The 22240-nt window shown below is 42.0% G+C and overlaps 2 protein-coding genes across 3 annotated transcripts in view; one reads left to right on the top strand and one right to left on the bottom strand.

Moving 5' to 3' along the window:
* Positions 1 to 500: 500 nt before the first annotated feature.
* Positions 501 to 8365, bottom strand: TNIP2 (TNFAIP3 interacting protein 2). Of its 2 annotated transcripts, none has more exons than XM_040554645.1 (6): positions 7723 to 8365; positions 5300 to 5605; positions 3350 to 3433; positions 2484 to 2765; positions 1981 to 2100; positions 501 to 1497 (listed from the first exon to the last, which is right to left on the bottom strand). In XM_040554645.1, the coding sequence occupies exons 1-6, from the start codon at positions 8173 to 8175 to the stop codon at positions 1216 to 1218; spliced, it is 1527 nt and encodes a 508-aa protein (XP_040410579.1). In that variant the 5' UTR covers positions 8176 to 8365; the 3' UTR covers positions 501 to 1215. The 2 variants fall into 2 exon arrangements, with proteins under 2 accessions (XP_040410579.1, XP_040410580.1); XM_040554646.1 differs by having other exon boundaries at positions 8083 to 8327.
* Positions 8366 to 8588: 223 nt separating this feature from the next.
* Positions 8589 to 22240, top strand: part of SH3BP2 (SH3 domain binding protein 2) — an 85829-nt gene continuing 72177 nt past the window's right edge. The window contains exon 1 of the mRNA XM_040554636.1: positions 8589 to 9474. The gene's annotated coding sequence lies outside the window, so the exon portion shown is untranslated. The remainder of the gene's footprint in view (positions 9475 to 22240) is intronic.

Here is a 22240-nt window from a genome sequence, read left to right as displayed (position 1 = left end):
CAAAGGAAGGTGGCTGGGTTTTTTTGTTTAATTATGAAAGGTCATGGTTACAGTAGGCCTTTACTTCGGCTCTAAAGTCCTTAACTGCAGCTCTGACCTAGTCAGAACTACCTGGAGCCACTGCTGGGAAAAAAGAATGTAGCCCCGTTATGTTTGTACACCCTTATCTCTAAAAATACATCTAAAAACAGTCCCTCAGCTCTATGCTGAAGTTATCTCCAATGTAGAAATGATAAGAAAAAAACTAAGTTATCAATGGCCTTGTCACAAACATTGCATGGCAGAGTAGTGCATTAAATGAATTCTCATACAGCTGAAAGATCATCTGTCCTCTCACAAATGAGTGACTCTCAACCTATTTGAATACAGTTTGAGACACTGGTTGTCACTGCAGTAATGGAATAACTCATACCTGAAACCATGACATTTAGTTAGCCCTGAAGTGTAGTTACTTGAACTATGATACACTGAAAGAGACATTTTTGACTACATTACTAATATAGTAAAGCAACTTCACAATCACTTTTATTATAAAAATAATACTTTGGTAGAATTAGAATTCAATCAATAATTACACAAATACCCATTTACAAATGTGTGAAATATTTATGGCACAGAAAAAAAAATAAATATCCCTGTACATGGTCTGTGCAAAAAGACAGGCTAGTTTTAGTTAACAACCAGCCCTTGTATGGTTTTTTCACTTCTCCTGATTTCAGTTGAACACAGGGATTTTCAAATACGTCTGAAAGTTCAATTTCAATAGCCAAGAAAATATTCTCTTAATCCAGATAAAGCACAAGAGATTTTTTGTCTTCTGTCAAGCTGTTCCTCCCCCATTCTTCAGACTATGTTTTTGGAAGAGAAGGAAGATTTCAAGTTCAGTGACTTCCTTTCCTAAGCCTTCAGACTGCTGTGGAGAATTACACTCCAATAAGAGTCAAGCTGCACTCTGAAGCTAGCTACTCCTGTGAGCTTCGTTTTCTTTAATTTGTAGTAGGATTTGCATTATGCTTGCCTGCCTTGTAGTTGTCAAAAATAATTCTTCATGAAAACACTTTGCTTTACCTTGAAGTCTTTTGTATAGTCCAAGAGAAGGTGAAATCAAGTAAGAGGTAGATACTGTTCATCTTCCTAATTACTAAGAGGTGTCCATTTGTCCAAGTTTTACAGTCTATAGAGTAGTGATTTTCTTATGTGCCTCACATCACGTTGTCACTGACAACATTCAGTAACGTGCTTGAGAAATTCATCACTGAGTTCATCGTTGAAAAACCTCATACAGTGAGGGCATCGAAGTTCACCCTGTCCCCTGCCCTCTGATCCAGAGTTTCCATTGTCTCCAGGTGGAGAAGTCTGTTCAGACTGCGAAGGTGTTCTTCTCGTGCCTGTCTGGCCTGGGCTGTGGCCTCGTAGGTGTTCAGTGCTCGTCTGTACATGCGTATGATTTTGGTTACCAACGTGAACTCGGAAATGACTACTTGTATCTCTTGAGTCCTAGAGAGAGAAAGAAGAGATTTTGAAAAAAATGAAATAAAACATTCTTTAAAATAATATCACCTTTATTTGAAACACTGCTTACGGTTTCACCTGAAGATTTGCAAATAAAATAGGCATCAGTTTTTGCAGTTTTATTTGAAAGAGCTACAAGCGGGCTTCTAGAAAACAGGATATAGCTAGTATGCTACTTTCAAGATGCCGCTGTTAACACAAATCAGTTGTCCTTCTCTCCCTTATGAGAATTCACTGTTGTGGTCAACAAAAAGAGAGGGAAAATGGACTGGAAAGGAATATGCATGTATTGACATGCATCTCTGCTAGAGCTTGACTTAGAAAGAATACAAGTTTTTGATAGCTGCGCTGAACTGAAATGGCTTTAGAATTACTAAGGTGTTTTTTTACATGTATCTAGAAGTACATTTTAGTCTTGAATCCTGATGAGATGTTGTTATTGGAGAAACGAGCATTTTGCTTGTTTACCTGTCGTCTTGCCAGCTGGTGTTGCAGACATGCGACTTCTAGCTGAAGCTCTTGTATTTTACTCTGTGCTCGTTCCCTGTCTGATCTCTCAGATGTAAAATCATCTTTGTAAACCAGGACCTGAAGAAGAATCATTATGTTAGCATTTGATGAAGTTTCAGCATGGCAGGTTAGATTAAATAGTTGAGGCTGAGATTCTTTTTGTTTGTAAGCACTTATTCCCAGAATCTCAGTATTATCTTGGCTGTCACATCTGTGCTTTAAAGGCATGTGTTTCTTTTTCAGATCTGTACCAGAAAATATTAAAGCCAGTAGACCCACATGTAGTTTTTTAAGTGGTGTTTCTTTCCAAGTGTGGTATTAAGTATCTGTATATCCAAATGTGGCAAGACAAGTGGTAAAAGGTCTAAGAAATAGTTTCATTTTTCCCCCACTAGATTTCTGTGGTCTGAGGAGAAACAAAATTCCCTCCTCCAGGGGCAACAAAAAGAAAATTTACTAACCTGTTGCTCCAGCATTTGTATGCGCTCAGTGTCTCCTTCACTAGCCTTCTTCACATCTTCTAATTCCCTCCTTGTTTTGATGCACTCATTCATTTTTTCTTCCAGTAGCTTGTTTAACCGCAGTATCTCCTTCTGCATCAGCTCGGAATTGGTTTGTGCAGAAGCTACACCATGCTGCTGCTCCAGCTGGGACCTCAGCTCTTTTAGCTGCAGGTGCAGTCGCTTCACATACTCATCCCTACTAGCATCGTATTTCTGCCATTTTGCATTTAAGTCTTCCACCTGAAAGATCACACAGTGGAGTCACAACATGAAGACACAAACTTCCAGGCCTCCATAAGCTGTCTATATTAGCAGGATTCAAATTATATATAATATATATTATGTATATAATAAATATATATTAAAGTATGTATGTATACTTTTGTTTATATATAATGTGCTGACTCAGCCACTGAGTGTGGATGAGCTACTTCATGCGAGAGGGGAAGATTATGCCATAAGCCAGGCTCTTCACAGGCACCCTTCCCTATTTGCCAACCCACAGAGACAGTATTAATTAATAGGAGGGGTTGGCAGTCACCCTAGGGCTAGTGCTGTTCTTCTGGAGTGGAATACTGATGCATGGAAGGGACAACTTTTTTTTTTCTGCAGCACATTTTTAAAAACAAAAAATACTTTAAATAGGCTGTCCTTAGCCAAGGAAACAAGACTGTGCTCTGCTTGTAAGTCATATGTTTTATGATTAAAAACAACTTGGGACTTGCATTAAACTGCCCTTTAATTAGATTAACCAGGCCTTACCTATTCCCAAACTTCCTGTAATTCAAAATCAATTCTTATGTTGTATAAATGAAAGTACTCACGTGAGCTACTTTTTGTTTTAACATTTTGTTTTCATCTTGTAGCTTGCAGATAAGGGTTTGAAGTGAGGTTTCATTGTCTAACACCTGTAATTTTCAGATAAAGGAAGCGTTACTTTAACATAAAAATTCCCGATGTTACTTAGCTATGCTGTTATACTGGAAATCATCTTTTGTGTTTCTTCTAAAAATACTTGCCATCTCTGAAGTAAGTACATACACGAGCCTGCCTGTTTCTATAAACTGTATTTCTTTAACACGAAAAGCTGCATGCTATACTATTAGTATAATAAGCAAAACGTAGTCAGGTTTTTACCATCTTAGATATCTTTTAGATATGTCCGTGTGGTGTCATAGAAACATCTTAACCAAGCTCTGAGCACACTGAAGCTAACAAGGAAAATACCCCACCCTTTACATGCCAGAGGGACTACCCTGCTGACAACTGTGCTTAACAGTTGCCATAACATCCTTGGAAACTGCATTTCCCCACTCCAGACAAGAACACATGCGTTCCTGCATACTGCTTTGCTATTACTGTCAATTTTGGCTAGTATTAAGAAGAAATTACTATAGAAAACCTGTTTGATACATTGTGTGAAAGGATACTTTTTTTTTTACAGTTGTGACATCTGCTTAAAAAAACCCCGGTGTACATGAGTAATACAGAACACTTTTGTACAAAATTCCCTAGAATCAGCTACTACTTGCATCTGAAATTTCTCTTCTTCAAGAGGGAAGTCCCCACTGGACAAGGTTAGCTACTTGTTACATAGATCAAAGTCAATCAAGTTTCCTGTCTATCAATTACCCAAAGTCTGATAATACTAAAAGTTTCAAGTTTCCCTCAAAAAGTCCTTTTCTCTTACATTTAAGTCACCTCTAACTATTTATTATAGCTAGTTTTAATGCGATTAAATTTTCTTTGGAAATGTTCCTGGAACACTTTAACAAGTGGAAGTGATATATGCATATAGTTAATCATAAAACCATAGGTGAGTGGTCATCTGGAACACAGCATTACACTTCATAACAATAAAGTCATGAGAAAATTATTCTCTTTTTTTTTTTGTGAGAACAGTCTATAGCACCCTATTCAGTACTGTTATATGTTACTGGAGGCAGCACCTCAAATGCTGCTTGCTTATAGTATCATGAATTACCTAATGACTGAACCGTCATGATTTGTGGAACAATAGAACAACGCTATCTATCCTGCACTGAAAAGCTTCTGCTAGGGTGAAAGAAAAGGTGTTGCAAAGCCACAGCGAAGCACAACAAAATCCATGTGTTTCTGTCCTCCTCAGTGGCATTTCTGCCACTTCCCTATCACGAAGCAGTTTGTCTAAACGCATGTGCTGGAGAGAAGCGCTACCTTACAATGGGAGGGCAGAGGGGAACCCCAGAGCAAGAATAGGTGAGACACCTTGCCCAGTTCTTCCGAAACCAGCTTTCTGTAAATCTATACTACACGTGCAAAGCCAGATCCTGACCTGAGAAGACCACATGCTGTAGTTTTTAGTACAAATACTACTTTTAAAACGATTTTTCTTTGGTTTGTGATTTTAGATGCTTAAACAAGTCAGCAGCATCTTCAAAAACACAGCACCATCTAGTGATGCACACAGACATTCTTCAGTATAAAGAAGGTACTTGGCTGCAGTATCTGCAGGGAAGAATTGCAATCATGGAATTGCTGAGGTTGCAGAGGACCTCTCAAGATCCTCTCCTCAAAAAAGAAAAGTCTGATAAGGAAATAAACGCATGAAATAGCCAAAGCACAAGTGACTGATGACAGCTCTATCCTTGGTAATCAGTTATTTAGAGGTTGCCATGGTAGCCTTTGCACCACGCATGAAATTACTCAAAGGGCTGTTTCTCTGTAGGTTTTGTATCGTAATAAACACCTTAGAAGCTAATGACGTGCACAAAACATAGTAGCAGTAAAACTACCTGATTAGAACTTTCAGTAGGAATCTGGTCATCTGAATTCCCCTTCTCTTTTCTTTGCTTCTCTTCTAGACATTTTGCCAGATGTTGACACATTTCTGCTGTGGACGCTAATTTGCGTTGAAGTTGGTGAGTTTCATCAGTGAGTGAACGGCACAAAACATCACTGGTGGCTTGAGCCTTCTCCCGCTCTGCCAAGCTCTTCTGAAGTCGTAAGATTTCTCTCTCCTTTTCATATGGAGGCTGATTTATCATCTGCTGTATCTCTCCATTTTTCTCCTCTAGTTGCTGATTCAACTTCTGCACTTCCTAAACATAAGGGGGAGGGGAAGTTACTTAAAGCGAAGTGAACCCAAAAGCCAAAACATTTCTAAGGCTGAATTTCACACTGCAGTAATCCCATACTGCTCCTACGCTCCCTGCTAAGTACTTAAAAAGCAAAAATCCGATTAATTTCTGTATAAACACTCAACCTTAGAACTGACAGATCAGTCGATCAAAAACTACCCAGACAGCTATACATGCACTTCCTGGTAAGCAGAATGAAGAATTCAGAAACAGCAAGCGAAGAATTGGGAAGATTTTATGACAATCATATACAGCAGCTACAAACTAAAGATAAAACTAAACTTAAAAGAAAAAAGCAGTTTAAAGGAATACCTATGGAGACTGAGAAATGCTCACTAGTCCTACGTTCCAAATTACCAGATAGTAGAGATTTGCCTCAAAAAATTGGAACTGGAAAGTTATCAAAAACCAACGAAGCATAGTCATTGCCTGGCACTGTGACAAAGACAAGTCAGAGAGCATGCACAGCAACTTTCCCACCTAGAAAAGGAGGAGTGGTGAGGACAAGCAAAGACTAAATGAAATCCATGTGGCAGCAGGAAGTATTTTGGCCATAGCTGACTCCAACATGTGCAAGGGGGCCTGATGCAGTCTTACAAAACACAGGTGCATCTTATTGCTGCACGCTCCTGTTGAATTAGAAGGGTCTGGGGGATCACCCACACTGCATCAAGTTAACTTCTTATCTCGGGTGCTTTGAGAAGGCTCAGGTGCTTTGAGAAGGAAGAAGTCTGCTCACAGACAGGTATGATCACTCAGAGGTACCATGCACCTCGAGTACGCCGGCCCTGATTTTTCCAAAACAAGCTTCTGCTTGTCATGCTGCAAAAGTAAAGGCTGCTGGTAGCCCAGACCTCTGCAGAGCTGTTCCCCTAGAACCAGTGTTCCCCTGAGTACCAGCACAAACCATGAGACACAGAGGCTCAACTCTGCTCCAGTTCTTCAGCAGCACTAACACAGCCATAAACCACAGGAAGCACTCCGCCAGCATGTAGACATCTGACTTCAGAAAGTGCCTTGTTATTTTTAGTGACAATGATTTTGGTATTTATGGCAAGGCATAAAACGTTTATTTCTAAAAGAAATTATTAGGCTAATTTACAGAAAGAGCACTTGGCCTTATTGCTGATGTTTACATTTTCACATCATGCTGAATGCTAGCTTTCCCCTCTGCTATAGACTAAAGGTATTTGCATCAGGCTACAGAAAGCATTCAGATGCCACCGGTTTGTTATCTGTCTGCAAAGTGTCACCAAGATCATCTCTCATTACAAATTTCCAAACTTGAACATATTTAAATGTACTGTAGGTGAGTGTCATATATGGAAAATGTTTTGTATAAGCATTAGGTCAAGAGATTACTTATGACAAAAATACTTGTTTCAATTTTAAGTACCACTTCTTGGTTTGGAAATTCCTTTATACAGCTTCATACAGAAAGAAATGCTTCAAAGTTCTTTAAGCACTTCAGACCGAACATGGGAAAGTCTTCACGGCCGTACCAAAAATAGAGCTTGTGGAGGGTGGAAGGGGAGGCAGTTTTGTGACTGTTTTGTCACAAGAGAGATCCTATTTCCCCCGTCTGTCTCATCACAATGCAGACTTGCTGGTTCCTTCTTCAAAGCACGTATTAAGGCACGATCTTAATGTCAACACAGCGTCAGCCATTTTTTAAAGTGCACTTTCAAAAAAAACACTTGATAGAAAAAAGCGGTGGCACCAGTTGTGTGTGTTATAGAGTTACATCTGATAACGAGGAGGGTCTTTAGCTAACACGGAACTTCCACATTTAGTTTGTGGGCTGCTTTTTTTTTTTACTATGTTTTGCTGCTGCTTGCGAAGTTCCGTGAAGATTTCTAACGCCCCCCTACGTTCCTGCCGCACGGCTGCGTTAAAAAAAATATTCAAAATATTAAAAATAGTAAGAAAATCCAGCCTGTTTTCAACCTCTCTGAGCTCAACAAGGTGGAGAGGGGCGGCAGGGCTGAGGGGGCTCCGCTGCCCGCCTCAGGGTCCCGCCGCCTCGGCACCTCGGCCCAGGGGGACCCCCGGGTGGGGGGGTGGTCCCCCCTCTTTACCTGGCTCAGCGTCTCCATTTTCTGCGCCGAGAGCCGCTCGCTGTCCCGCAGCTGCTGGCGGGCCTGGCCCAGCTGCTCCAGCAGGCTGTCCACCAGCGAGCGGGCGGGCTCGGCCCCCGGCTCGGCGGGCTGCTGGCGGGCCAGGTCGCTCCTCAGCTCCCGGATCGTCGCCTCCTTGGCGGCGAGCTGCAGCTGCAGGTGCTTCAGCTGCTGGGCCGACTCGTGGTACAAGGTGCAGAGCGCGTTGTAGCGGGGCACTTTGCTCTTCAGGCTCCTGTTCTCCCGGTGCAGCTTCTCCAGAGTTTCCTCCACCTGCCTGAAGCGGGCCACCAGCGGGTCCGTGCTGCTACCCTCGCTTACCGAGCACATGGCAGGGGGGGACGAGCCTCGCTCACGCCGCTGCCCCTTCTTCTCTCTCTCCTCCGGGGCGATCAACAACCCGGCCAGGTGCATATAAACCAGCGAGGAGCCAGGCACGGCCGGGACTATTGCTGCTGGTAGCACTGCTGTTGTTCCTTCTGGTGCTGCTGCTGCTGCTGCTGCTGCTTGTGTTGCTGCTCTTACTTCGCCCTTCCGTCTTCCCCGAGGCAGGCAGGGGGCGGCCGCTGCCGTTTAAGGGCTCGCAGGCTCCTCCTGCTGCCCTGCCCCGCTGCCCGCCCGGGTGCCGCTGCCCTCAGCCCCGCGGAGGGGAAGCCCGGAGCGGGGGAGGGCAGAGCTTCCCCCGGGGCTTGCTGCCACCTCGGGGCCAAGGCTGCCCGGGGAAGCCCGGGGAGGGGAAAGGGCGGCCCAAGGGTGCTGTGAGGGGGTGAACGGGGCTGAAAACCGGGGGCAGGCTGCGGTGGGGCGAGGGGGAGGAATGGGGGACACCACGCGCACAACATGGCGCCTGAGGGGGAGACGGGGAGCGAGGGGCTGCGAGCCGGGGCTCGCCCGGCCTTGCGAAAGCCCCGCAGCGCCGCTTCCTAGCGGGAGCTGCTCCGGGAATTTCCTTGGCGCACGGACGGGACTTTCCCCCGACTTTTTTCGCCGGCGGCGACCCCCTGACAGAGCCCCGGGAGCCCCCTGCCCGCCGAGGCGGCTACCGCCCCGCGGAGCCGAGCTGAGGTGCCCGGCCCGTCCCCTCAGCCCCCAGCTGCCGAGCTGGCCCCACAGAAATCGGGGTTGGGGAAAGCAGGAGCAACCCCTGCTAACCAGGGGAGCTTGTGGAGTTTGATCAGGCGGAGAGGGGGTCGTGGTAGGCTGGACAGATGTGAAGTGTCTTTGGGGTTGGTTTAGTTCTGGCTGGGTTACTGGTGGAACGTACCTGGAAGGACAGCCAGCGAGGAAAAAGTCTTAAAACTATACAAAAGTAAAGCACAAGTTATGTTTGATTATTATTTGTGATATTTATTATACATATGTGTACAATTATACACCGGGGAACTCTATATGGGGACACAACCTCATTGCACTGGGTTCGGTGCACTCCTGGACCAGAAATTACAGATCTAACTGCAGAGTGAAAACCGCTGGATGCCACTGTACCAGGGACAAAAAGATGACTTCAGGAAGTGTGATAGAGAGCAGACTCCCTGTGTTAGCACCTTAACCACTCGCAGCTGTCACTGTAAAGGCACAGTGATGAATTCGTGTGAAATATGCAGGAGTCGGAACAAGATGAAAGTAGAGGAGCCTAAACTGCAGAGTCAAGATGCTCAGTGCCAGCAGTGGTGGATCGGAAGCCTCGTGATAATGGTGAATGTAAAATTCAAGGTAAAACATTTACATGACCTTCACAAAAGGCTAAAATTGAAATGAAAGGTTGTAATTGGATGAAAGGAAAACATTTTCCAGGTGAACACAATACAGCACTGGGACTGCTTTGAGCAGAACTGTGTTTAGAGACCTCCTGAGGACTGTCCCAATTTGAATTATGCTCTGATTCAATTTGGCAGTAACAGAAAGACAGGAAGTCGTTATTTTGTCACCTCAATTATGCTAGAAAGGGTTATCCAGAAGATTGGGTGTAATATGCTCAAAATGGTCCACTAGTTTTGTTATTCTTAAAGATATGACTGAATTTTATGAGGATAGAAGGCTCTGTATGACAGAAAATGATAAAAACACATGCCCAAGATATAAGTCTGTGGTGCGTTTATTATTTCATACTATAAATAGTATTTATACACTGTGATTACACACTGAAAATCATATGTGCAGAAGATGAGGAAATACAGTTTTTGACTCTATACCTGAAGGACAAAGTTGAGTCCTGCAACCTTAAGACACTTTTTGCTAGGAAGAAAGAAAAAATTCTCCTTTAAAAATGCCAGCACTTTGTGGTTTTCATATCTGTTAGTAGGAAAAGCAAGAAGCAATGTAGACTTTATTTTATATTTCCAGTATCTCTGTACTACAGTCAGAGCTAAGTGAAAATACTGGAGCAAAGCGGGAGCAAAATTGCTTTTTGGTAAAATTTATTTATGCTGATAAAATTTTTTGAAGAAACGTATGGTGAAGCGCTAGTAATGGAGAAATCTGTTTGGTTTCTTGCCAATTCAAACAGCAAATTGCAAGGAAACTGAGAATTGAGAAATCCCAAGTGTCTGCAGATGTGGCTGTGATGTCCTTAGACCAAATATCAAGGAGTTTAGGTAGCTATCAAAAAGGATAATTTACAATAGTTTTATTTGTTATATAGTACCAGAACATTGAAGTCAAGCATTGTATCTTGTTACTGAAAACCTGATATTAATAGATCTTTGGACAGAGCAAGCACTCCCCCGAGGAAAACACCACTGACTTAAGGGAAATTTGACCTGCGTAAATCCTGAGTAAGAAACTAATCCCATATGTTCTCGGGAATGCCCTTAGATGACTGTTTCTTTTTGTCAATTCTGAAACGCAGAGGAATTCTTGGGAATTCAGTAACTGGAAGCTAGTGCCAAAGAGTGAGTCAGCTCTTAAGACGTGTTTCATAGTGTACCTGGCTTTTCCTGGATTGCCTTCAGTGTGCTGTTCATCAGATTTGCTGATAAAGCAGCTGGTTTGCTGAGCGGTGTGTTTGTCCTTTCTCAGTTTTAGACAATGAAATGATGGCTTCTTAAGTACAGTAATTCTGATTAGCAAGTAATTGCATGTACGCCAGGTATGCTCTGTGCTACTTTATGTAATGAAAGCACTTTATTTTGCCATGCCTTACTAGTCTCAACTTGAAATGTGAGGTGAAGTTCACCCTTTCTCAGTATAGGATGTATGAGAATATTAAGTAAAATCTATCACATCAGTAAAATCTAACCTCAAATTAGATTATGCTAAAAAAAAATCTTAACAGGAGTTATTTTAAATAAGTATTTTTTTGCATATCATAACTGACTGTTGTAACATGTGAGATGAATGTGAGCAGAAGCGATTAGATACTCCCTAGAAACAAAATGGAGACAAAGCAGAGTTTAGGAGACTAGGAGGGGGGAAACATGAACAGTATAGTTAGATTGGATTATGTTTTCATAGTTTTTCTTTAATTCAGTTTAAAACTTGAGTTTTTTGTAAAGTTGGTAAGAATTTTAAAAATGATCAACTGATTGCAGTTTCATATAGGTAAGAACTGCAAATAACTCCTCTGTATTTTGTAGTTCTATCTGTAACGTTAGTGCAAATGAGGTAAGAATGAGTTCTCTGTTTGGAGATGATGTTCTGTGTGGATAAGATCGTGGAGCACACTGGGGTGTGGTGGTTCTGTCATTTCCCAGATGGTAAAGTATGCTCGCTTTTCAGGGAACCATACTTTATTTTTAGCTGTGAACTCCAAAAGTTCTTCAGCCGATCAAGCTGGGTTTGTTCCAGTTGTCTTACATCACTGCTGATGTTCCTGGAGGGCAAGTTATGATCTAATGATACCCATAAAATGTTCCATTGCCTTAAGCTCATCTAATTAAACAGAACAGATTAGAAATTAGCAAGTGGTCCTCTTGTTGCTGTATGATGAAAAATCAGCAGCAGTTCACTCGTCCTGTGCTGTTGACTTTGCAGTGCCACCAGGAATTTAAAAAAAAAAAATCCATAGTGGCTTATTTTCCCCACTGAAATCATCTGATAAGTCTTAGCATACTGATCGCTACAAAAGATGCCCAGCGCAGAGCTCCGTGTGCGTCTGAGAGTCCAATTTTCATGCTGAACAAATAGGAAGTTTGTGCTTCTCTGACTCATAGATTAGCAGTCATTGTAATCTGCAGCCATGTTTACAGTTCTGATGTGGGAAAGGGTAAACATCCCTTGGATGCACTGCTACATTGGATATTCTCATAATTCGCTGTTCGTCGTATTTTACAGTTGGAATGGGAAACTCACTGCGAGGGCCTTCAGGACTGCCCAGGCTGGTGAACTCGTTGCTGTTACGTATTTGTGTGGCTGTGTCCCTGCCTTGAGGTTCTGATCTGGACCGCAACGCTGTTCTTTCAGTCTCAATTTCAGTTTATGCACATAAAATATCATCAAAATGTCATCGGGAGAAATATCATGGTTTTTATTTATTTCTGACGTAAGTTTTTCCCCACGTGTTTTAGGCACGGGTTGAGCTTTGGAGGATGCCAAAACCAAAAGTGTTTTGATGCTTAGGGCAAAGTCCCAGGACCTGTGTTCTTAATCACATGAGGCCGAAATAAACAGAATGAAGAGCCACAAAATTAGATCTGAAGCAACACTCTTGCTTTTCGCTAAGAAGTTTTTCTTTTGCGTTCATTTGGACTAGGACTGTTCAGTCTCATCTTTATAGGTGTCAGTAGATAAGCAGGGTATGCTCTTGTATGTGTGTTATTTAAGTCTTTTGATCAGTTCTGGTCTATATCCAGGCAGTAAGCATAGCAGTAGGCAAGATCTAAAGTCATTCTTTAATGCTTTAAATCTTTGCTGCAATTCAACCTTTCTGCTCAGGCTTACTGGTCCTGTATTGGATATTCCTTCCACACAGCAAGTATTTGGCTATTTCAGGCCCTGTTTTAGTTTCTTCTTGCTTTCTTTACTTTTTGCAATTTCTCTTTTGTTTGCCTGTGGCTCAGTAGTACCGGTTCACTGGGACTGTCCTACCGATGCTCTCTCTTGGTCTGAGAAGTTCAAGCAGTGTGCTTAGTCCTTTAGGCAACCCCATCATGACATAACTGATTTTGAGCTGCAGTTTTACTTACAGCAATGTAAAAACTCAGAAGTTCTCTAGAGATAGTTTCCATAGTCACAGATTTAGGTGACTGCCACTCTTATTGAGAAGCAAATTACTTCTTTGAGCTTCTTGTTTATAAAAGGTAGGAGGTTGCCCATATCTAGTTATTCCTGGTGGGCAGTGAAGGATGTGCTGGCTTGTATTGGCCGTAGGATGCTTTGTCCTAAAAACTGATGCTTTGAAATGCTCCAAACAGTCCCGTCAGTTGCAGGAAACGCTCCCCAACTCTGAAATTCTTAACGTATGATCTATACTGCAGATCCTTTGGGGATCCTATATATACCAATTGAATTTTCTGCTTTGATGAATATAGGGTGCCTTCTGGTTTCCGTTACCGTTCCTCAAACATTCAGGCAGTTTTAAAGGTAAATTGGGGGGTGGGGGGGTGTTTAAGTATGACTAAATGCTAGGCTTTCAGTTGCAGGGCTGGAAACAAAAGGTGGCAAGTGAAAACATGATTGTTTGTGGATTTGTCTTATGCGTTGACATTGCCTAATGCAGATTCCTAATGCAGGCTCCATGGTGTCTCTGATCCAGAGCACTCATTTTAAAGAGAACAAAATCAGTTTACACACTTCTGATCTTTATTTTTTCTGATCTAGCGAGCAAATAGATCTCTGGAGCTTGACAAGAAAAACGTTTGATATAAATGTTTTATTTTAAGTGTTTTTTTTAAAGGCTGATTAAGAAATGAGATTTCCTAAGACTATCCAGAACCTTAAAAGAAATCATACTTGAGCAGATGGTTCTATGTGTAAAGCAGGAAAAAAAAAAGAACTATTGGAGGTTTCTTAGCATGGCCATGGTACTAGATGGTGAAACAGTTTTCAGAAATATGATTTTGAAGAAGGGTTGGGAGGAATCAAGTGAATGCAACATGAAAGTGGAAGTGCCCTTACCATGCCACTCACTCCCCTCCCACACACCATGCCATCTCCACACAAATAACAACATTTACCAAAATTCTGTTTAGTGTACCACTGAGAGGCAGGAAACTGCATGCATGGTGATGATGTTCCTCTGACACTCCATCTTTCCCAGTCTCTGCAAAGCAGAAAATCCATCAGTCATCCTGGCAGGATGGGAGCAAGAAATTTTCAGCAGAGTTTTAAATTGAAACCATTAATGCAGTCTTTTGTATGCTGAAGTGAAGAAACGATGCAATATAGGTACCAACTGCCGAAAACGTCAGCTCGTTTGAATGTTTTGTTACGAGCAAGAGCGTGCATGTTCTTTATTGCAGAAGTGTTGTCTGTCACACTTTAAGTAATGTTCATACTAATGCTCTCAGAAAGAATTCACAAAACGTGATAAAAACAGTGTGTCCAAGGAGTCTGTGTACCTGCACCAATTCAGCCTTAGCACAATAAATGAATCTAATTTGGACACGCAGGTATGTGTGGGTTATAGAAGATTAAATCAGGAGCTATAAGAAACAATAACATATTTCTTGAAAGCGTTAACTCCTTAAAAAAGTCATCACAGTATTTTTCATGGATGTCCTTCAGACACAGACACTTACACTTGCAGAACACTGAAATATGCCTCTTTCAAGAGGAATAAATCTTGTTTGCTCTGGATAAATGCTTGCTTGAGCTAATTGTATGGATGCAATATGCTATGATTGTTGCTGAATTTATGTGCATTTTAGGGAAGATGACTGGCAAAATTAGCTGGCAAAATTACCATCTTTTTGCCCTAAACATTTGAAGACAGACCACAGGGACTCCTAGCTGTATGGTTTTATTTAAGTTTCTGAGGAGAATTACTAATGTATATGACTGAATAAATAGGTCACTATCTAATGAGTTGAATTTGAGAATATAAACTGAGAATTGCTGCACTGGTTTCTAGTGTCTCTTCCCTTGAGTTCACTGTTGGACTTTGAGTGAGTCTGTTGACTTCTGCTTGCTTTGCCATTTGAACCTTGCAGAAATAATCATAATGGCTTCTTGTTGCAGATGGTTTAAAGGCCAAAAGTCTGCAGCTGATTAAGCAGTTGGTTCTTAGAAAGCAGGTCAAACTCAGGTTTCACTTAGCCTTACTTAATTTTTAGACAAAACCTCAGTTCTGACTTAAAACTGCTGAACAGAATGACCTGTTGTATTTTCTTATTGATGGATGTACTAATCTGCTTGTGACTGAAATGCTAAGGAGACAGCAGTGAGAAAGTTAATTGTGTGAGGCCTTACACAGACAAACTAACAAATGATCTCTGTTCAGAAATAAATACGTATTGTTTTCTGGGGATAGGGGGCTAGTCTTGAGTAAGTCATATTTAGTGTAATTGTGACGTTCCTGTCCAAGTGGATGGAAATACACACACATGGTATAAAGAACTGGTTTCAGAAACACTGAAGTCATGGTTTCCATGTAACTGACTTGGGCAATATGCTTGTTCTTCTGAAGGCTGGTTGAAATATTGTCATAATCTTAAATTTACTGAAATTACACCATTTTAACAAGCTTAAAGATGTTGTTACAAGAGAGGTGTGGCTTGGAGGGAAAAGAATGATTTTATTAGATCATCTGATCCAGTTGGAAAGAAACAAAGGCCTTTTGAGACCATCTGTGCCTCCTCAGATTGATTTGTCTGTCTCCCCCACAAACTTTTCTTCTGTTGTGCCTGTAGACCATCACATCAGCACCATCACTACCACCAATTCTAGATAAAAACAACTTTCTGTAGCAGTTTTATTTGAATTTCTGAAGCTCTGATGATGGCCATTAGGTGACCCAAGAGCTTTAAAAAATGAAACATGATCTCTGTCATCTCTTATTTCCTGTGAACTATCCAGGAAGTGTCTCAGAATGAAAGAAAGGCTATGAATTTGCCAGATAATGAATCCGACTCTTTTTTCGTGGTTCTTTCCTGTAGGCAAAATTATAGGTTTCTTGTAAACTTAAAGGAAGTGGAGTGAAGGAGTTCACTTGCGTGATAATGAGAGTAGCCAAATGATTGATTAGCGTTTGAGGAGAAGCTTGTGCTTTGGGCATTATGGATTTTCAGGGCTTCTATAGAAGATTATTGGGTTGCCCCTGGCTGGCAGGTGAGCACCCCCCCCAGTCGCTCCCCCCAGCGGGATTGGGGAGAGGATCGGGAGGGCAAACGCAAGGAGAGCTCACGGGCTGAGATAAGGATGGTTTAATAAGGGAAGGGGAAATAAAAGCCAAGTGATGCAAGGACAATTACTCACCACCTCCCACCAGCAGACTGACGCCGGTCTCTGACCAGTGGCTACTTCTGGATCACCACCAACCCCTGCTGAGCATCCCGTTGTGCGCCATGGATTATCTCTGTGGTCCCTGTGGGTCAGCTCAATACAAGGAGTAAGTGGCAGCATGTTTCTCCAAAAAGAGCTTGGGAAGGACGCCAATATTTTGTAGCATTTGCACGGCTCTTGCAAGTTTCACTTAACAGCAGGCAAGGATTTGTTTTCTCCACTCGAGAATGGAGGAAAGCTGAAACTGTGGGAGCAAGAGATTTGTTCTAAGTTGCATATAGTTATCAAAAGACTATGAGCTGAAGAAGCATAAATGCTGGAGCTACAAAACAGTGAAAAGGGTTTGGAAGAGAGTGCAAAGACAGGCAATTTTATAGATGGCATGTCAGATAATTATAGGATCAGAACTCCTGTATGACTACTGGTAATAGAAAAAAAATGGTGTTTAGAATGGAAAACAAAATTTGTTTCTTTCCCAGGTTCACTTTTAGATTAATTCCAACCTATACAAGAAGATTATACTTGAAAGAAAATGCTCAGCCTCTCCTTTTCCCACCTGTGGCAATAATGTCTCTGACCTCAGCAAACATCTCAGAGTACATGGTAAGTCCATTTCTTGCAGTATAGGTGAATAGAAGCAGACTGTGGTAAAGATTTACCAGCAAATCTCCGTAACACCTGCAGAACATTTTTTCCACAGGTGAACGAAGATACCTGTCATGTCAGCAGCTTTTCTGTCAGAGCACGAGACATTCAAAGTGCCATTTTCCCTAGGGTTGGCCCTATGTGTTTATTCCTATTTTTGCGGGGAGCAGTGAAGTGCAGTCCCTGCTTGTCGTGCAGCTTGTGAATCGCATGCTGCTGTGTCAGCACGGAGCTGCTCTGTCACGGGGCTGTCATGAGCTGATCCTCACCGGTGTGCAACTGCTGACCACTACAAGAGTTCGTCTGAACTGCTGGTGCTGGTTCGGTCTGCACCTCTTGCAGAAACCTGGGGTCCTCAGGACCCACGCAGGCAGGTAGGGGAAAAGGGCCCTGCCCTCCTCTCCAAGTCACCCTGCTCCGATCCTTGGGTGCAGAGGTGTCCCTGTGTGTGGAAGCGAACGGTGTCCACAGTTCTCCCCCAGCTCTGAGAGCATCAGCCGTGCCGTGACTGTGCTCAGCCCCTGCTTGTCTGTGGGCTGGCTAGTTTAACCAAATACGTTGTGAGATGTGGTGGGACGGGGAAGTGAAGCCTTTCAGGAAGTGTACCATGCTCTGTGTGACTGGGGGGGTGGCAACTGCGTATTGTTACTGTTAATGCAGAAGGGTGATGCTGAGTAATTGGAACAAATGTCTGCCACTTACGGTTTCTGATTTCAAATCTCTGTGGAAGATGTAATTTGTTTTCCCAGCATGTGCACCGCTGTTTTGGAAATTATATGCTGCTGTTTGATTCTTGCAGAAGATGAGATGGGAAGATGTGTGCGTGTAGCAACTGGTATGGAAGCAAAGTGGGAAATACCTGTGGCTCTTGTTTCATACAAGTACGTACCCTTGGCTGGTGGGGCGCCAAAGCGCGATGCGGGCGGTTAATAAGCAGATGCCATCCTGCCAGCAACGTGGCACATACCGTCCAGGAAGGCTGCTTCTCCATAATTTTCCTCCTTTGCTGAAGCAGAGGAAAACCACCCAGCAACACTGCAGAGGCATGTAGTGACAGGGTTTGTAACAAAAGGGGCTGAGAACTGTCCCTCTCCGCGCATCTTGCACCTGTGAAAGTCCAGCGGGCAGATTGCCCTGCTCTCCAGGCCATGCAGAGCCCTGGCTCCAGGCGTTGGCTGGATCGAACAAATCTGACGTAGCTTTAAAAGTGTACATATACACGGGCAGTCTGTGGTTAGCATCCCTAGTGTTTGTGCAAGGAGCTCTGAACTCCGTACTGCCTATGTAACCTGCTGTTGGAGAGGACCAGCTGCTCTGATCCTGTTACCTGGGTCCCGTGGGACTGCGATATTTGTGAGCGAGGACACTGCCCCTGCCTGCTTTGCTGTCACCCTCGGTTCCCCGCTCAGCCTCCCTTGTGCAGCCGCCTGCTCGTGTTGCTCCCTGGTGTACAGGTTTGGACATATAACTCCTACATTCGGCACACTCCTCCTTCACAGGAGGCTGCTAGCAAGGCTACTGGAAGAGAAAAAATGTTAGCACAGTCACGTGCGTGTTGTCTGGGCATTGAGCGAATTGTTCCTTCACCTGTGCTCTTAAAGATTTACTTAGTTTATCTCCAAAACACACCCAGGAGCATGCTAACACAGATGCGGTTTGGACAATTGGTAGATCAGGGTGCAGGAGTAGTCCAACTTCGTAATGAAAGAAATTCCTAAACTTTTTATAAGGAGCTTGCTTATAGCATCGGAGTTGCCCCTAATAGAGCACAGAGTATCAGTAGAGTATTGGCAGCATTCATCACTGCTGCTCCTCTAGCATTTCAATATAAATTCTAAAAGGTGGTGCCAAACATCAATAAATTTACGTCAGGAGGTCAGAGTACATACACTGACATCCTGCCACGTGTGTATCCTTCCATAAATGATGCCAGGCTCCCTCTGTAAAGAACATCTCCACTTGGACGCACTGAATTTTCATCTTAATCTGCGAGTCGTGTTACTGTTTGGTTGAGTGTCTTATATCACAGCGATCTACATGCAGTAGCCAGGCTGTTCAGTGTCTTTTCAGTGAATTGGGTGCGTTTCTCCTTGGATGCTTACTGGGAAAATGAAGTATGATACACTTGTAGGATGTGGCGTTTGATTCTGTTCGGTTTGCAGTGTTCTGAACTTTGTTTTATGTTGTATTTGTGTAGCAGAACACGTTGAGTATGTAAGTCTTTGTGCCGATCCAAAAAAAAAGTAGAAGTTGTAAGAGGGCAGTCTGAGCTCGTGGGTTTCAGAGCTCAAGAATGTCACGTTTCTTGCTCTGGATCCCCCAGTTCAGTCCTCGATGTGTCAGCCAGGAAAGTGGCAGTCACAGCTGTGCTTATGACTTCCTGAAATTTTCTCACTCCTGAAGGACATTGGACCGAGATTGGACATAACCATCAGGGCAATTATAGGAAAATTTCAGAGAAGATTTGGTATGGGTAAGGGCGATCAGTCTGAAGCAGATACTGAGTCATAGGCTCTTGAAAATTTGTAGGATACTGTTTGTGTGCCTTTCCCGTTGGTATGACGCTGCAAACCAAGAGAAGTGATTCCCCGCGCTGTGAATGACTCTGCACTTGTGTGATTGCTCTACTGAGCTAGGTGTCTGGTGATTTAAAAATAGCTCTGCTTACTCAGATGCAGCTGATGATTGCAGAAGAATACTGCCCTGTGGTGAAGATGGAACATCTAGTGATTCTTTCCCATTGCCAACAGCAAACAGAAAGCAAGGTGAAAAAAACTACGGAGATCATTTACAGTTTGTTTTCAGCATTCTGGGTTTTCTTAATCCTTTTTTGGGGGATCCCTTATTTTTTAGGGCATGGAAGTTCCGACATCTCTGATTCCTCTGCTGTTTGCTAGGGTGATGCCGATCCGTCATTTTTATAACTTGGGATCTTTGTGAGAATAAGCTGGCTGTATTCCTTCTGATGTGTTCATCTGAAGTGGCTTTAATGGGCACTAGCCTGCCCACTGGTGTCCTTGCAACGTACAGAAGATCCCATTGCCTTAGCGTGTCATTTCCATGTAAGGATAGATTTTGCCCATAAAAAATAATCACAAAGCTTTTAAAAGAAATAACCACTTGATATGAACATTTCAGAGTCAAGACTTTGTTTACATTGTATTTTAAAATATTATATGGAAATCACAGTGTAATCTTAGGGGCTGGTTTTATATCTTTAGTTCATACTTGTGTGCATGCACAGACACATGCACAGTGTATGCCTTACTGTGAAGCCTTTGCAAATATAGTACAAGGCTGATAGAACATATTACAGAAATCTAGATGATAAAGTGGATCATTCTGTATGTTCAGGGCTATCAGGTTTCTTCCCTGTGTGTCAGAACACTACCTAAGACAATATATTTCGGTATGCCAGAAATAATCTAGCCTTGTTTGAAACAATCCCATACCGAAACTTTATAGATCCCATTCCTAATTCCTTACACCCATTTACTGCACACATCCCCTGAGTCACTGCACTGAAGAGAAACTGAAACCGAAGTTATCCTACTAATATTTTTCTCAGCAATTTTTGCTCCAGTAATACTTGAATAGTTCACGAACAAGTCAGGGATCAGAGGCCATTTCTGTGTGTTACTCATCCATAGTAGATCAAGGTTTCAGCTCACTGGGTGCCAAGATAAAATGGTCACATTATGATCAGTTTCAAGATCACTTTCTGGTTATTTTTCTCCATAAAACCAGAAAGGATAGGAAGATTACTTTAGTTATCAGCAGGAAAATGACCTGTGAAAAATCTTCAAGCTAGATTAGTCACAAGAACGAAAGCCTGTGGTTTTTATTTACTTTCAGCCAACAGGATTTTATTATTTACATGAGCATTTCCATAGTAGTTCTTGGTGAGAAAAAATCTCATTGGGCTTCAAGAAATGAAACAAGCAAGTTCTGGAAAGCTGTAGACTTTTATTGATCTGTCACCCTACTCAAAACAAAAAAGTTATTTCAGTGTTCAATACAGATGTATGAATGCTGTAATACAAAGAGGTCCAAATCATATTTTACAGTAAGTTTTGTAAACATTTCCCCATTACCGATTGTTCCTTTTCTCTGTCTCACTTTTGTACTTTTTGTGATCTAAATAGGGGACTGTGACATGTTTGGTTTTCAGTAAGCTAAAAGGAAGTGCATACAGTGAATTTACCAAGCTTGTAACCCCGGGCTAGTAAATTGACTTGCCTCATATATGTAGAAGCCAGATTTTCTGAAGAATTTTCTTTCGCAATATAGAAAAGAAGAGTCCCTGTAGCCTAATTAATAAATGTGTTCGGTACAGCCCTTTATGAAATGTTGAATAAAGCAAAACAGACATCTTAACTGGTCCAATTACCAGGAAGTTGAAACAGATTTATCACTGCTTAATTATTGATATTTGTTCAAATTACTGATTTATGTGTAATAATAATAAAAAAGTAGTATGTTTATGTGGCTCATTCACATTCCCCTTTTAGCTTTTAGTGTTAGTAAACCTTGCATGAAGAGAAATTAAGGGACAATTAGTAACATAAGGTGAGAGAATCAGGTATATTAAGACATAAAGGAGACAAAATAGAGAAATGTAATCTAGATATAAAATTTTGGGGTGCTGATTTTTTTTTTCAGAAAGAACATGATAAGCAAGAGACAAAGTGAATCCTTTATAATACCTATTAGTTGTAAAGGTAAGTAGTTCTGTTTCATAAGCAAGTTCTGATAGTATCACTTATTTTTCCATACTATTTCCGTGTGTTTTTCTCTAGAAAGAAGATAAAGGTGAATCAAAAACGCAAATGCCAATGAATGCTTTCATATCAACAGGAGAATGTGCTCTTTCACAAGTTTCGCCCGTCACCATTTTCCCATACTAAATTTTACATTTTACACGCTGCCTCTCAGTTTCCTTCTTTATTACCAGTAAAGGCTATTGTGTTTTTAGTAATGCTACTTACTGTAGCCAGGGTAGGAAAAACCTTCACTTTTGTTCTAGAGAAGGAGGCAAACTGTACACCAGAGATTCAGTTCTTCCTCTCTCAGATTTTTTTCTCATGTCATTTCAAATAACTCTAACCTCTACTTCAGAACTAGTTAACTTAAACTTACTACTGGAAAGCCATTGAAAGTAAATTTATCGTTCATCAGAGTTTATACTCACAGCCTCAATTTGATGTCCTTTCCCACAATTGCTCAAGTTTCTGTTTCTGCCCTGAACTCTTTCATTTTTAGCCGTCTGCCACTTCCCTTCTGCTTTGTTACAATAGTACCAGACCTGTTGATGTATATTAAAATTTTATACTGATTTATTTTAAAAGAATGAGAAGAGTCTCCATCTGATGGCTGAGAAGTCAGACTGAGTTTATGGGGAAAGTTAGAAATGATGCTGTTAAAAAAATATATATAAAAAAAAAAAGCTTTCATC

This window comes from Cygnus olor, chromosome 4 (assembly GCF_009769625.2).
Source record: "Cygnus olor isolate bCygOlo1 chromosome 4, bCygOlo1.pri.v2, whole genome shotgun sequence".
Lineage (NCBI taxonomy): Eukaryota > Metazoa > Chordata > Aves > Anseriformes > Anatidae > Cygnus > Cygnus olor.
The sequence above is the reverse complement of the archived record's forward strand: the minus strand, read 5'-3'. Positions and strand labels throughout refer to the sequence as shown.

What these genes read in the sequence shown, in the direction of transcription:
- TNIP2 (XM_040554645.1), bottom strand. Translation starts at nt 8,175, where the DNA reads ATGCACCTGGCCGGGTTGTTGATCGCCCCGGAGGAGAGAGAGAAGAAG. An exon ending in AAATGGAGACGCTGAGCCAG is followed by an intron (nt 5,606 to 7,722) that starts GTAAAGAGGGGG and finishes CCTTATGTTTAG; the next exon opens with GAAGTGCAGAAGTTGAATCA. An exon ending in CTACTGAAAGTTCTAATCAG is followed by an intron (nt 3,434 to 5,299) that starts GTAGTTTTACTG and finishes TGAAAATTACAG; the next exon opens with GTGTTAGACAATGAAACCTC.